This window comes from Engystomops pustulosus, chromosome 7 (assembly GCF_040894005.1).
Source record: "Engystomops pustulosus chromosome 7, aEngPut4.maternal, whole genome shotgun sequence".
Taxonomy (NCBI): domain Eukaryota; kingdom Metazoa; phylum Chordata; class Amphibia; order Anura; family Leptodactylidae; genus Engystomops; species Engystomops pustulosus.
In genome coordinates this window covers 124,838,677-124,852,191 of record NC_092417.1, presented here as the reverse complement: position 1 = coordinate 124,852,191, position 13,515 = coordinate 124,838,677, and the positions used below count along the sequence as shown (strand labels likewise).

The 13,515-nt window shown below is 43.8% G+C and overlaps 1 protein-coding gene across 5 annotated transcripts in view; it reads right to left on the bottom strand.

Moving 5' to 3' along the window:
• The window catches only part of SMPD3 (sphingomyelin phosphodiesterase 3), a 392,437-nt gene that overhangs the window by 79,959 nt on the left and 298,963 nt on the right, over positions 1-13,515 (bottom strand). For 4 of the 5 annotated variants that reach the window (XM_072117748.1, XM_072117749.1, XM_072117746.1 and 1 more), the window contains one exon: positions 1,408-1,497. The exons of the other annotated variant lie outside the window; for it this stretch is intronic. In XM_072117748.1, the coding sequence (XP_071973849.1) occupies positions 1,408-1,497 (90 nt within the window). The remainder of the gene's footprint in view (positions 1-1,407; positions 1,498-13,515) is intronic. 5 annotated transcript variants of the gene reach the window in all.

Below are 13,515 nucleotides of genomic sequence, written 5' to 3'. Positions count from 1 at the left end.
GCCTCGGCTTCTGCACGCGCCTTCATAAGCTGCTCACTGAATGTGGAATATTTCGAAGATAGCGACCTAGACGTGCGTTTAGAACGCACGTGAAGTTGCACAATTCTCGCCCTTGTTTTTGACACAGTTTCATATACTAAGCCGTCTTGTTCAGTATTAAGATGTTGGAAGTTTTGCAATTCTTCTAGATTATCTTGTGTATTGATTCTTTTCAGAATGCTTTCATATTCTTGACACTTCAGTGTGTAATGCTCATGCATAGTGGACAGCTTCTCTAGGGCTCCCACTAGAGGCAATACATTATATTCAGGCAAGGAAACGGTGAAGACATGAGCCTGTAAATTTTTCCACAGATTCATAATGTATGATGAAAGTTTATGCTGCAGGCTTTCAGGGTTCTCTCTAACCTTCCATATAGGCATATCTGTATGACTGTAACTGTAGCTGAGCCTCTGTTCCCACTGCTGGGACTGGCAGTCTATGATTCTTTTCACTATTCTGACTCCATAACCTGGCTCTAAGCAGGTGGTTTATAGATTATCTTATATCCGTGCTTCAACCAGTACTTACACCAAGTCACATGTTGTCAGATAGCGTCAACTCCATTGTAGAGGCATGTAGGAAGATTCTACCTTTATTTGGTGCAGAAATCTTGAAGAAATGCGGTTTACAACGGTGTGAAAAGGATATAATATGCCAGGGTAGCAGGAACTTATAGAAACATGCTCTCTCCTGACATAAAAAGGGCTGCTAACATGAGGGAGAGGGGAGGAGTAACAATATTGCAGCTAGAGGACAGGAGGGTCAAAAGGCAAGGCAGTATAACACATACACATGTCAATGAATAGAAACAAGTCCTGGGACATGACAGTACCAAGATAGAGAAAGTTTTTCATGAGAAGACCACACATGAAATATTGTGAATAGTTTTGTACACTAATGTATAAAAATAACTGGAATGGGCGTGGAGGAAAGCAACCCAGTTTATCAAGGCATGATTACAAGGACAGATTTACTGTAAGAGCAGTGCAATTCTCTTTCCAAGGAGGTTGTTATGGCATATACTTTATACATGTTTAAGAGAGTCCTCCCCCGTCCCTTCTTGTCCCTGTCCTTTTTCTTTTGTTTTCTGTTCTTCTAACATGTTTGGCTGGAATACTCATATGTTTTGTTATGCATGCGCCTCCCAAGGCAATTACACTGTAATTAATATTATTTGGCTCTTGTGTATTTTTCTCTCTATTGATCACATATTATTCAATATACATTTTTGAATTTAAAAAAAAACAAATCACACTTTATGGGAAGAAAACAATTGCTTAACCTTATAAGGTGGACTTGATGAACCTGAAACAAGTGGCAATAGTGTAAAACATATATACATTTTTTTCACCACACGTCTTTTACCTATTGCCCAGGGCTTTTCTTCTCCAGGGCCCAATCTGCATGGATCCTTATAATGTGTAAACAGTGTATGCTGCTGTTCGAGCTTATCTTCTGCATAAGAACACAAAGTACACTGGTTAGACTCAATTAAGTATTAATTCCTTTTACAGTACAACCAAATGGGAATTTCAGTTTTGAGTCACTTTCTTTTTTTAAAACAGCTCTTAAAGGGAACCTGTCACCAGGGACCTAATTTTCACTACAGACAGGTTGCAGAAGCTTATTACACCTGCAGTGCAAATATGCCTTTCTGCCTTTTCTAAGCATTTGCATTACAATATAATTGTGTGTTTTAACTTAGCTTGCATCCTGACAAAATCCTGGGGTAGTCACAGGGGCTGGACTTTGGTTTGGATGCATTTTAAAAAACAAGATGTGACTTGTCTATGTTACTCACTCCTAACAGCTTGGCCCCACCTTTATGCTCCTGTACAGCTCCACCGACTGCTCCTTCTCAGAGGTCACAGCCTGGTCAGCCTGACATCAGTGGGGGAGGGACAAGCTGTACAGGGGCACAAAGATGGAGGCAGCCTGCAGCTGCAGAGCTTACAGAGGATTATGTAAGGGTGCAAGATAAGTTATAACACATAATTATATTGTAATGAAAATGCTTAGAAAAGGCAGAGGCATTTTTGCACTGCAGGTGTCATGGGCTTTTACTATCTGTCTTTAGTGAAAATGAGGTCCCTGGTGACAGGTTCCCTTTAAAATAGCTGGAATGTGTTTTATTAATTTTTCACAAAATACACGCATATGTCAAAACTTGAAGTCTATATTAAACTTTTCATTAACAATTTTATACAGCACCTATACTTATGCAACTCCTATGATTACTCAAAACTAGCAGCTCCAGTGTAAAGGATTCGCTACCCATTTCAAACGATTTCCAACATTTCATATTAAACATCCGCATAGAAAATTACAAGAATGCAGCGCCAACATTTTGGATGCATGCGTGTATTAATAAGGGAACCTGTCATCAGGATCACACATTTTCACCTTATGCCAGATTCCCATAGCCTTTTTTTTCCACTATTTCTCAATCTGCGTTTATCATTAACATTCCTGGTTCCACTCAGTTTTGAAAAGCATATAAAAGTATACCTGGCTCCCTGCCAGCAAATTACATAGAATCATGGGGCGTCATCATGATCATTATCCCTACTCTGCTCTTCTAGTTATTCCCCTCTTCCTTCATGTTGCCATTAGCTGACCCTTTTCTCCAAAAATCTCTGTCAGCTCATGCCTGCAGGAGGGAGGGGGGAGTGAAGAAAGAGTTAGAAGAGCAGAGACAAGAAAATTATGATGATGTGACAAGACTCGGCCCCATGGCTTGATGCAGTATGTTGGTAAGTAGCTAGGTATACCTTTATATATCAGATAAAAAATGAAGGATATAACAAACAAAGTTTACTTTATTGAATTATTACATTTAGTAAAATCACTCAAATATCCTTAAAAGGTTGAAAATACAGCATTTGGACGTACCCTGTCAGAAAACTGATGACTTGCATTAATAGTCCTCACTTGATGGACTTCCCGGGGCGGGGCAATGAGCATGATCGCGTTTTACCTTGGCTCCAATCCGGCTGCCTGATACAGCACCCTGTTTGGCAGCCTTCAAAGTACCGAACCTCTCCCGCACCATCAGAGAGGTAACCCCTGCTGTTCTGGGTCCGTCCCGAGACATCGTCCGGCTCCCTTTCGGCGGTTGGCCATCTTGGAGACCCGGCCCTATACCGCTCTCTGAGCGCATGGCGCCACTTGCATAATACGGGGAGCCGCATCACGGACATAGGCATATAAGCACCTGGGGGATCAGCTCTTGGCAGACATCAGCCTGGAGGGAGAGGAGTAGGCCAGCCCTATACCCCAGCACAACTATGCCATCACCACCAGGAATCAGAGACGCCTTCTTTTACTCAAGGTACTGATTGGAGATACTTGGTATAACATAGTAAACGTATATGGCCCAAATCAGTCCAACGCAGACTTTTTCCCCAAACCTATTTGAAATGCTGCTGGAGGTAGATGCACAAAATCTGATAGCGGGGCAGATTTCAACGCTGTCACTGACCTCTTACTTGACCGTTCCTCATTAGTGATGGGCGAATTTGTTGATCGGTTCGTTCCGATTCACCAAATTTTTTGAAAAAATTTGATTCGGTCTGTAGGGTGTTGTAGAACGTTGTGCCATGCTTAAATATGCATAGGGAGCATGGTTTGGTCTTCAAACAATGCTATGTTTTAGTATGACACACACATGACAGCCGCTTCACTCTTCACTTCCATGTGCACTTACATAGGCCAACTTTACCAAATAAGCGAAGCGGGAACACAGCCCTGACAAGGTAACGTCAGTGCCAGCTCAAAAGGACCCAGCTAGGGGTCAAGATCCCACTGTAACATCAAAGAGTGCACTCTTTTTACACTGGCATCAGATTCCATAGATTACATCAGAACCTGTTCTGTTAAAAGTGGATACATGTAGAAACCCCCCTAAATAGTGGAGAGGGTGTTGGCAGTAATTTTGCATTGACGTCACTGATCATTTTGCCCTTCTTTTCACGCGTCAGTGTCCTCTTTTAATCGGTCAATAATCCATCAGTATTGCTAAAGCCAAAAACAAACAGGAGTTGATCCAGAATATGATCCAGAGATGAGCAGCAAATGGGATACTTGCATGTCCTGTGTGTTCTGTATCCACTCGTGCTTTTGGCTATCAATCCTGAAGCTTTTCATCCTTCTGGCAGATGAAATGAAGGGGAAAACCAAACACTGGCAATGTCATAGAGTGGTGGAGGGTGAAAGCAGCATTATGGAAATCACAGGGTGTTCCAGGGAGACAGCGGTCAGTTGGCAGCAACATGAGTAGGCTGCAGTGTGGCACAATGACAAATTATGGAGGTGGCGGACACATGGTAGGCCACAAAGTGGCACAATGATAAAAGTGTGGAGGTGGCGGCAGCAACATCAGCAGGAGCCCACAGGTGGCAGCAACATGGTGGCAGCAACATGCAAAGCCACAGAGTGGTCCAATGACAGAGTGTCAGTAGCAGCAGCAGTGGCAACAGGAGGCCACAAAGTGGCACAATGATAAGAGTGTGGAGGTGGTGGCAGCAGCAGAAGCCCACAGGTGTCAGCAACATGGTGGCAGCAACAGGGAAAGCCACAGGGTGGCACAATGATATAGTGTGGAGGTGGCATCAGTAGCAGCAGATTGGAGACGCCACATCCATTATACATTACAGTTTTCCTGAAAAAAATCAGGCCTTTGACAAGCAAGGACTCCAAAGGTGGCACCAGCAGCATGAGGTCAGAGGTGTGGAGGTGGCGGCAACATGGTAGGCCACAGAGTGGCACAATGATGTAGTGTGATGGTGGCATCAGTAGCAGCAGGAGCCTGCAGAGTGGCACAATGATATAGTGTAAAGGTGGCACCAGTAGCAGCAGGAGCCTGCAGGGTGGCACAATTATATAGTGTGGAGGTGGCATCAGTAGCAGCAGGAGCCCGCAGAGTGGCACAATGTTATAGTGTGAAGGTGGCATCAGTAGCAGCAGCAGCAGGAGCCCGTAGAGTGGCACAATGATATAGTGTGAAGGTGGAACCAGTAGCAGCAGCAGCAGAAGCCCGCAGGGAGGCACAATGATATCGTGTGTTGGTGGCATCAGTAACAGTAGAAGCAGGAGCCTGCAGAGTGGCACCATGATATAGTGTGGAGGTGGCGGACAAATCCAGTCCCTGGTAAAGATGATAGGAGGCAGATGGAGCAACTGGCAGCAGATGTGTAGCATCAGGCGGGTGGCAGCATCAGAATAGTGGCCGAGGCAGGTAGTTAGAACCCCGTCTCATTTCTCAACTTTTTGGAGGAGGCGTCATAGCTGATCTCATCTGATACATTAGGCATTGGTGAGTGAGTGAAATTCTGGCCGATCCAAGCCTGATTCATCTTGAGAAAGGTCAGTCTCTACACATTACGGGTGGACAAGCGGGTTCTCCTTGAGGTAACGATGGCCCCCGCCGCACTGAGCACCCGCTCTGATGCCACACTACTGGCCGGGCACGACAGCTTCTCTACTGCAAACTCCGCAAGTTGCGGCCACGCATCAAGTTTGGCTGCCCAGTACTCCATGGGATCCTCTACCAGGGGTAATAAAGTGCTGTCCAAGTAGGCCACCACCTGCTGGTGCAGGGTCTGCTCCATGTCCTGCTGCTGCTGGTGGCGGCTACCCTCCTCACTAGGCGGGTGAAGGAAGTTGCTCAATAAGGAATCCAGACTTAAGTGGCTGCTGATGGAGCTGCTACTGCTCCTACCCCCCCAGCTCCCCCCATCAGCCGTGGCAGTAGTACTCGAGTGATGACTGCCAGGAATCCCCTGTTCAGACCTGACAGAGGATGGACAATGGTGCACATAGGCAGAGGCCAACTCTATTTCTCTATGGTATGCCAGTTGTTTCTCCCTCTCAGCAGCTGGAAAAAAGTCACCCATCTTTGCCCGGTAGCGAAGGTCCAAGAGGGTGGAGAGCCAAAACTCATCCCTATGGCGGATGTTGACTATTCGGCTGTCACTAGATAGGCAAAGTAGCATGCTGCGGGCCATCTGCACAAGTGACTCTGAGGGACTCCCGGCCTCCATCTCCACAGTATACTGCCACGGTGCTTCTGGGGCATCTGCCTCGTCTTATACCTCCTCCGGATGCTCCTGCTCCTCCTCTCTTTCACTTCCACTCACCTGAGTGGAAAAGCCACTGATTTCACCAGACTCTGCTTGTGCTCCTATGTCCTCCTCCTCATCCTCCTCCAGTTCAGCCCCCACCGAACTCATGCAGCCATGAGATGTAGTCTCCACTTCTCCAGTGCCCTGACCAGGTAGATTTTGCAGCATGAGTCCCAGGACATGAAGCAGTGGAATGACGTTATTCATCCAGCAACCCTGGCGACTGAAAAATAATGTTTCCTCTTCAAAGGGCCTGAGCAAACGGCAGGTGTCACGCATGAGCTGCCAGTGGCTGACAGCAAAGGTACACAGAGGAGTACTACATCAAAAAATCATTAATGGCTTTTCTCTATTTATACAGGAAGCCTAACATATGGAGGCTGGAATTCCAACGGGTGGAAACATTGCATATCAGACTATGTTGGGGTAGTCTGCACATGTGGTATGATGGAGCAGCACTTGTGGAGGCTGAGGTGGTGGTGGAGAAGGAGGAGGAGGCGGACACCGGCGAAGGAGCAGCAGTTTGACAACGTGGAGGAGAAATCACCGTCTCTTGTGGAAGTTGTTGGTGTGGCTTGGAGGGAAGCACATTCACGCAGTGGGCTATAAAGGATATGTACTGGCCCTGACCATTGTTACAGCTCCACAGGTCCGCGCTGCCGTGCACCTTGGAAGAAACTGATAAGCTCAACGACTGGCCGACCTTCTGTTGTACATAATGGTGGAGGGCTGGCAGTGCCTTTTTGGAGAAAAAATTGCGGCTTGGAACTCTCCACCTTGGTTCGGCACAAGACATTACTTCTCTGAAGGGTGCAGAGTCCACGACTTCGAAAAGGAGAGACTGCAGTACCAACAACTTCGACAAGAGCACGGTCAGCTTCTGCACCATAGAATAGCTGAACGCATAGAGTTGCCTCTTTGTAATCGCCTCGCTCAAAGACTGCTGGCGCCATGCGTAGCGAGGAGCAGGAGCATGTGGACCTGGAGATGATGTCAAAGACAAACAGCTCCCTTTGGCAGAGGTGCTGGAGCCTTGACTTGCTGAAACAGCATGTGTGGCACTAGGCGCTGCTGCTGTTGCTTCGCCTGCAGGATGGACCACATCTAACACCCATTTCTCCCAGGCCATTGGATGGTGACGCTGCATGTGTTGGCGCAGGGCCGTGGTGCCAAGGTTAGCTCCCTGGCCACACTTCACTTTCTGCCCGCAGATACAACATATACCCACGGTCGGCTCCTCTGGTGTCTTTACAAAAAATTGCAACACCGCCAAGGTGGTAATTTTACCAACACTCTGCACTGAGTGACTACTACCGCCGCTGCCTCGCTGAGCCCCTGTGCCACTGCTTACTTGGACCTGCGAGTCAGGATTTGTACCCCGTGGACGTTTGGCTCCAGTTCTCACACTGCTGCCACCCTGCTGACTCATGGTCACAGTAGCAACTTGCTGACGCATAAGCTGACACTCTCTTCGCCTGACGATGATGAATCCCCTGCTACACAAAAAAGTCCCAAAAATGGCGCTAAAAAGTGAAACCTAAGTGAAAAGTCACACGGAACACCTGGGAAACAATGATACATAAGGCACACTGCACAAAGGTGCAGCCAAGGCGTACTTGAAAAAAGACAGTTAAAAGTCGGAAAAAACGGCAAAAGTCGCTAAAATTAGACAATTTGCCTAGCTGAAATACTTGTCCCCTATAGAGTTCTACATATGGAGCTTCCCCACATACTTGGCACAGTCAAAAGACTTCCGTACCTTTCTCAAAATCAATTGGGCAACTTAACGAGCCCCTTAAGGACGCTGCCACTTTATAGTTTAAGGATCTGACTTGCGTCGCTTTATACGGTTATAACTTTTGAATACTGTTACTTATCAAAGCGATTCTGAGATTGTTTTTCCCTACATGTTGTACGTCATTTTAGTGGTAAATGTTAGCTGATAAGTTTTGCGTTTATTTACAAAAAAAGAAAAAATGATGAATTTTTTTTAAATTTTGAAATCATCGTGTTTTCAGGCAGATAGATTTACCACCTAAATAAGTTGCTGAATAACATTCCCCATATGTCTACTTTACATTTTCATAATTTTTTAAATGTCTGGATAATTTATTTTGATGTCACCCGGCAAACAAATCGAATATCGATTTCCCTTATTTTCAGAATTTACTATTTTGGGGATAAATGCTCTTTTGAATGAAATTTTAAATAGCAAGCAATAAAACCCCCTATATATTCAAACCCATTTTCAAATCTGCACCCCTCAAACTATCATAAACAGTTTTTAAGAAGATTGTTAACCTCTTGAGATCTTCATAGTAATTAAATCAAAATGGAGGTGAAATTTAGAATGGTCAAATTTTGACGGTTATACGTTCATTTAGCCCTAAAATGTACACATTTCCAAAGGATAAAAAGAGAAAACCCATCTTAAAATTTGTTATACATTTCTCCTTAGTACAGAGACCCCCCACATGTGGCAGTTACTTATTTTATAGGCACACCCCCGCCCTGCAGCTGACAGGATTTTAATTTCCCCATTGGCCCCTATTGCAGACTATAAAATTTTAGTTTTAGTTATTGGGGTCATTTGATGGCATTTTTTTTTTTTGCAGGATGAGATGCTTTTTCCAGTGTTATCATTTTGGGGTTGGTATCTACTATTGTTGAAAATTTATGAATTTATTTTTGAGTATTTTGGTGTTCACCGCACAGCTTAATAATCATGTTATCGTTATTCTATGGGTCAATACAATTACAGGGATACCATACATGAATATTTTTTCTTATGTTTTACTAAATTTGCCAAATAAAAACTTAATGTGGGAAAAAATCATTTTTGCATTGCTGTCTTCCAAGTGGCATAACATATTTTTCTTTTTTGGCTACAGAGATGGTTGATGGCTTGTTTTTTGCAGGAGATATTTTACTTTACAACAGCATCATTCTGGAGTACATATTATTTTTTGATCAATTCTTATTGCATTTTTGTGGGATTAAATAGGTAAAAATCATAATTTTTGACAGATTTTTATCTTTATTTTTATATTATTTTTCATGTTCATCGTGCAGGTTCAATAGTTATTTACTTTTATTCTACAGGTTGTTACGGACACAGTGATACTATATATATGGGGTTTGTGTTATGATTTATACTTTTTTGTGCATTATATGTCTCTTTATATGTTTTGGGGCTTATATTGATTTATTAGTGTATTTTTTATTGAATAACTTTTTTTAAAAACTTTTTTATTGTTTCCACCATGGGACATGAACAAGCAATCATCTGATTGCTTGTTCATGATAATACTCTGCAATACTAATTGCAGGGTATTAGCAGTGTCAGCCTATGCACATGCATAGACTGACACTGTGTCTTTAAGATGACGTCACTGGGGTTCCTATCGGTAATGAAAATGGCGATCATGGGAGAAAGACCCCCCAAAGGCAATTTAAATGCCGCGGTTACGCTGACGGCGGCATTTAATGGGTTAAACACCAGTGTTACGCGGGGATGTCAGTGGTAGATTGCCGCTGACAACCTGCGACTACCGATGCTAGTTCAGCTCCAGTGCAGAGCCATACGAGTACTGCGATGAGCGCCAATAGCGGGAGCCTGCGCCATACTTGTATGGCGCAGAGCGCTAAGGGGCTAGATGATCACTTGAAACATTCTGATGACCCAGCTGTAATGTGGGCAGCATCAAAAGCAGTGACGAGTGGCAACATGATAGCCTACGTAGCACACAAATGCAAAGTAGTGCTGGAGAAATTTGAAATATTTCACGCCTCCTTACTGCAGGCAAAACAGACATATGCAACCCTCACAACACCACAATCTAAACAGGCATACAAGGATGCTAAGAGACTGCTGCACACCTATGTCCAAGGACAGGCACACTGGAGTGTTGGACAAACACAAAATAGATACTTTAGGGAAGGTAGCCGCATAGGTAAACTTCTGGGTACTTTGAGAGTTATCAAGCCTATTTTCCGCCTTCGAGTCCCACAACAGGCTAGCTAGTTACAAAACCCTGATGAAATAGTATCCGAGATACATAACTATTTTGAGAATCTTTATCGAGCTGCACCCGCAGACACAACCAGTATTGAGGCGTTCCTTGATTCTGTCTCTTTAAAAGGGGTGACGGAGGCACAGAGGGGGCCCCCTTTACTGAGGAGGAGTAGGTCAAGGCTGCTATTTTAGGATCACGCTCAGTAAAGGCACCAGGCCAGATGGCCTATCAGCAAAATACTACAAAATATTAGTCCCTGAAGTAATCCCTACTCACTGAGCTATTTAATTTAACATATCGGGAGGGCATCATGGCGGATAGAAATGTACTGGATCTTCAAACTGAACAGCCTGCATTCAGCTGTTTGAGGATAACTTCTAATGTACTCTCCCCCCCTTTTCCCACTTACCCCTTCCCAAAAAATAATTCACCCACCTAATTCATATATTACACACTTTCCCACAGACATGAAACGAGGTCCAGTTCATTCACCATTCATTATTCATTCCTTCATTACTCCATTCTACATCATCATCATTTTTCAATCACTGAAATCCAATAATTTATTCAATAAATTAAACTTGGCTTATACTTGAGTCAAAAATAAAATCAAAACTCACCTCTCCGGCACCCCCGCAGGTCTTCTGTACGATCTGTCAGTCAGCGGCCGGTCCGTGCGACGTCACAGGCTCTGACATCACCCACCACCACTGCAAAAGTATTGCGGTGGCTGATGTCAGAGCTGTGCACCGCTGACTGACAGATCACACAGAAGACCTGGGGGGTGTGCGCCGGTAGGTGAGTTTTGAATTTTTCTTTTTTTTTAATCAACTGTCAGTATAATGGAAGCGGGGGGGCGAATGTATAACGGGGCAGGGCCGTTTTCATAATGGGGCAGAGGGCTGTTTGCATAAGGGGTTGGCAGACCATATACTGGGGCAGGGGTTGGCAGACCATATACTGGGGCAGGGGTTGGCAGACCATATACTGGGGCAGGGGATGGCTGGCTATATTCTGGAGCAGGGGCTGGCTGGCTATATACTGGGGCAGAGGCTGGCAGGCTATATACCGGGGAGCAGGGGTTGGCAGGCTATATACCAGGGGGCAGGGGCTGGCTGGCTATATACTACAGGGGCTGGCTATAATCAACAGGGGGCTGGCAGGCTATATACTACAGGGGGCTGGCAATATAATATATTTGAGTCAATAGTTTTTCCCAGTTTTTTTGTGGTAAAATTAGGGGCCTCGGCTTATACTCGGGTTGGCTTATGGAGTATATATGGTATACTTTTATTTATGCATTACCCCAATTGAATCTATATATATTTTGATCTAAGCATTACCCTAATTGATTTTATTTATACATCAATCAATTCACTTACCTTATTAGTTATTGAAGGCGCTCCAACCTTCACCCTAGGATAATGGAATTCACAGTTGGAGTATTATATTCATTGTTACAACTCATGTTTTCTTGCTACGTTGCATTGATTTTATCATTTATTTATGTATTAACTATGTAGCCAGGTGTACACACACTACATATAATTACAAATTTTTCAACCAATTTTATTATATTGTCTTTGAAAGACTTTATTTATATTTATTTATTTATATTTATTTATTCATTGATTCATTCATTTTGTGAGGGAACAGAATCCATTTACTTATGTGTTCTCCCCCCATGTGTCTTTACATTGCCTCTATTGTTAGAAAAGACACTTGTGCATAGTACCATCCCCGCGCACACATATATCTTAGAGATCATTTTACATGGACACATCGGTAAAGGGAAAGGAATGTGACGCACTCCATGTGAAGTTTCTTTGTTTCAAAAACCTATAAGAACTCTCTGCTATCTAAATAAAGTGGAATCATCTAACAGGACACATGAGTGTAAAATTGTTTCTCCGAGCAGCTCGTACTATACACAATTTGGACCCACATCACATCAGAGATAGAGATATTTCTCTAACAAATTGGTGCCGCTTAAACCCGGGACAGGTTTTGCATGACGCCTACCGGACACTTTGTGGCCCATCCTTTCAGGACAGACAGATTGTGCAGCTGCATAAACAAAAGGTAAGAAGCTTATTCTTACAATTAGCTCTGTCTTTCCTTGTTTGAGTTTTCCCACGTCCGGTGAGTTGCATGCCTATATTGCCCAGTCCACAGAATCTTGTTATTTTATTTTAAAACTCCATGTGATGTTTGGTTGTGTATATGGGTATTGTGTGAGTTTGAACATGTGTGTTTGATAGCGCTTTATTTTGATACTGTACTGTACTGGTTTAGAAAAGTAACATCCTAGAATCCTAGAAATATATCTTCAGTTATGGCATCGATTCTACACCACTCCAACTAGAGGGTTTCATATGGGTATATATGACACAACAGTATGTTGGAGATGTCATGATGAGGGAGCCGGCCTTTATCATTGTATGTGGGCATGTCCAGTTATCTAGCCTTTCTGGCACACAATTATAGCCTTTACAATAAATATCTTACAAATTATGTTCCTAGAGACCCGCTATGGGCTTTCTTTGGGTATGTAGATACAGATATTCACCGTTGTACCAGAGGATGCCAGAGATTGCTGTCGGCAATGGAAGGTTGTAAAAGCATCCTCCAAATCTGGCTAGGCCCCACAACGCCCCTTTTCAGATTGTTTTTAGATAAGCTCCCATATATAATGAACTGGATAGAGGCCTCCCTGAGTAGGGAAAAACTAGTAGAATCTTTTTACACCCCTTGAGAAAGTTTTATCAGCGTGCTGTCACCAGCTCAAGATCTGAGCCGAACCGGCATTGGGAAACACTGGGTGCCGGCTATAACAAATAGGTGACACCCCAGTGTAACACCCGCGATCAGAGTGGGCTCCGATCGCGGTGTTTAACTCGTTAAATGCCTTTGGGGGTCTTTCCCCCACGATCGCCCCCCCCCCGAACCGTTTTCAGGGAGGGGGGGGGGGGTCGATTGTTGCTATAGCATGATGAGCAAATGATGTTCATGTCCCATGGTGGAAGTAGTAAAAAAAAAGGTTTTCTATAAAAAATAAAGTAAAAATCACTAAAAATGGCCATTAGCCCCATAACATATAAAGAAACATATAACGCAAAAAAAAGCACAAACCCCACATATGTACCGCGTTCGTAATAACCCGTACAATAAAACTAAATAATTATTGAACCTGCACCATGAACGCCGTTAAAAAAAAACTGTTAAAAACCTGCCAAAAATTATTATTTTTACCTATTGAATCCCACAAAAAATGCAATAAAAAGTGATCAAAAAACAACAACAACAAGTACAACAACTCCCGCAAAAAACATGCC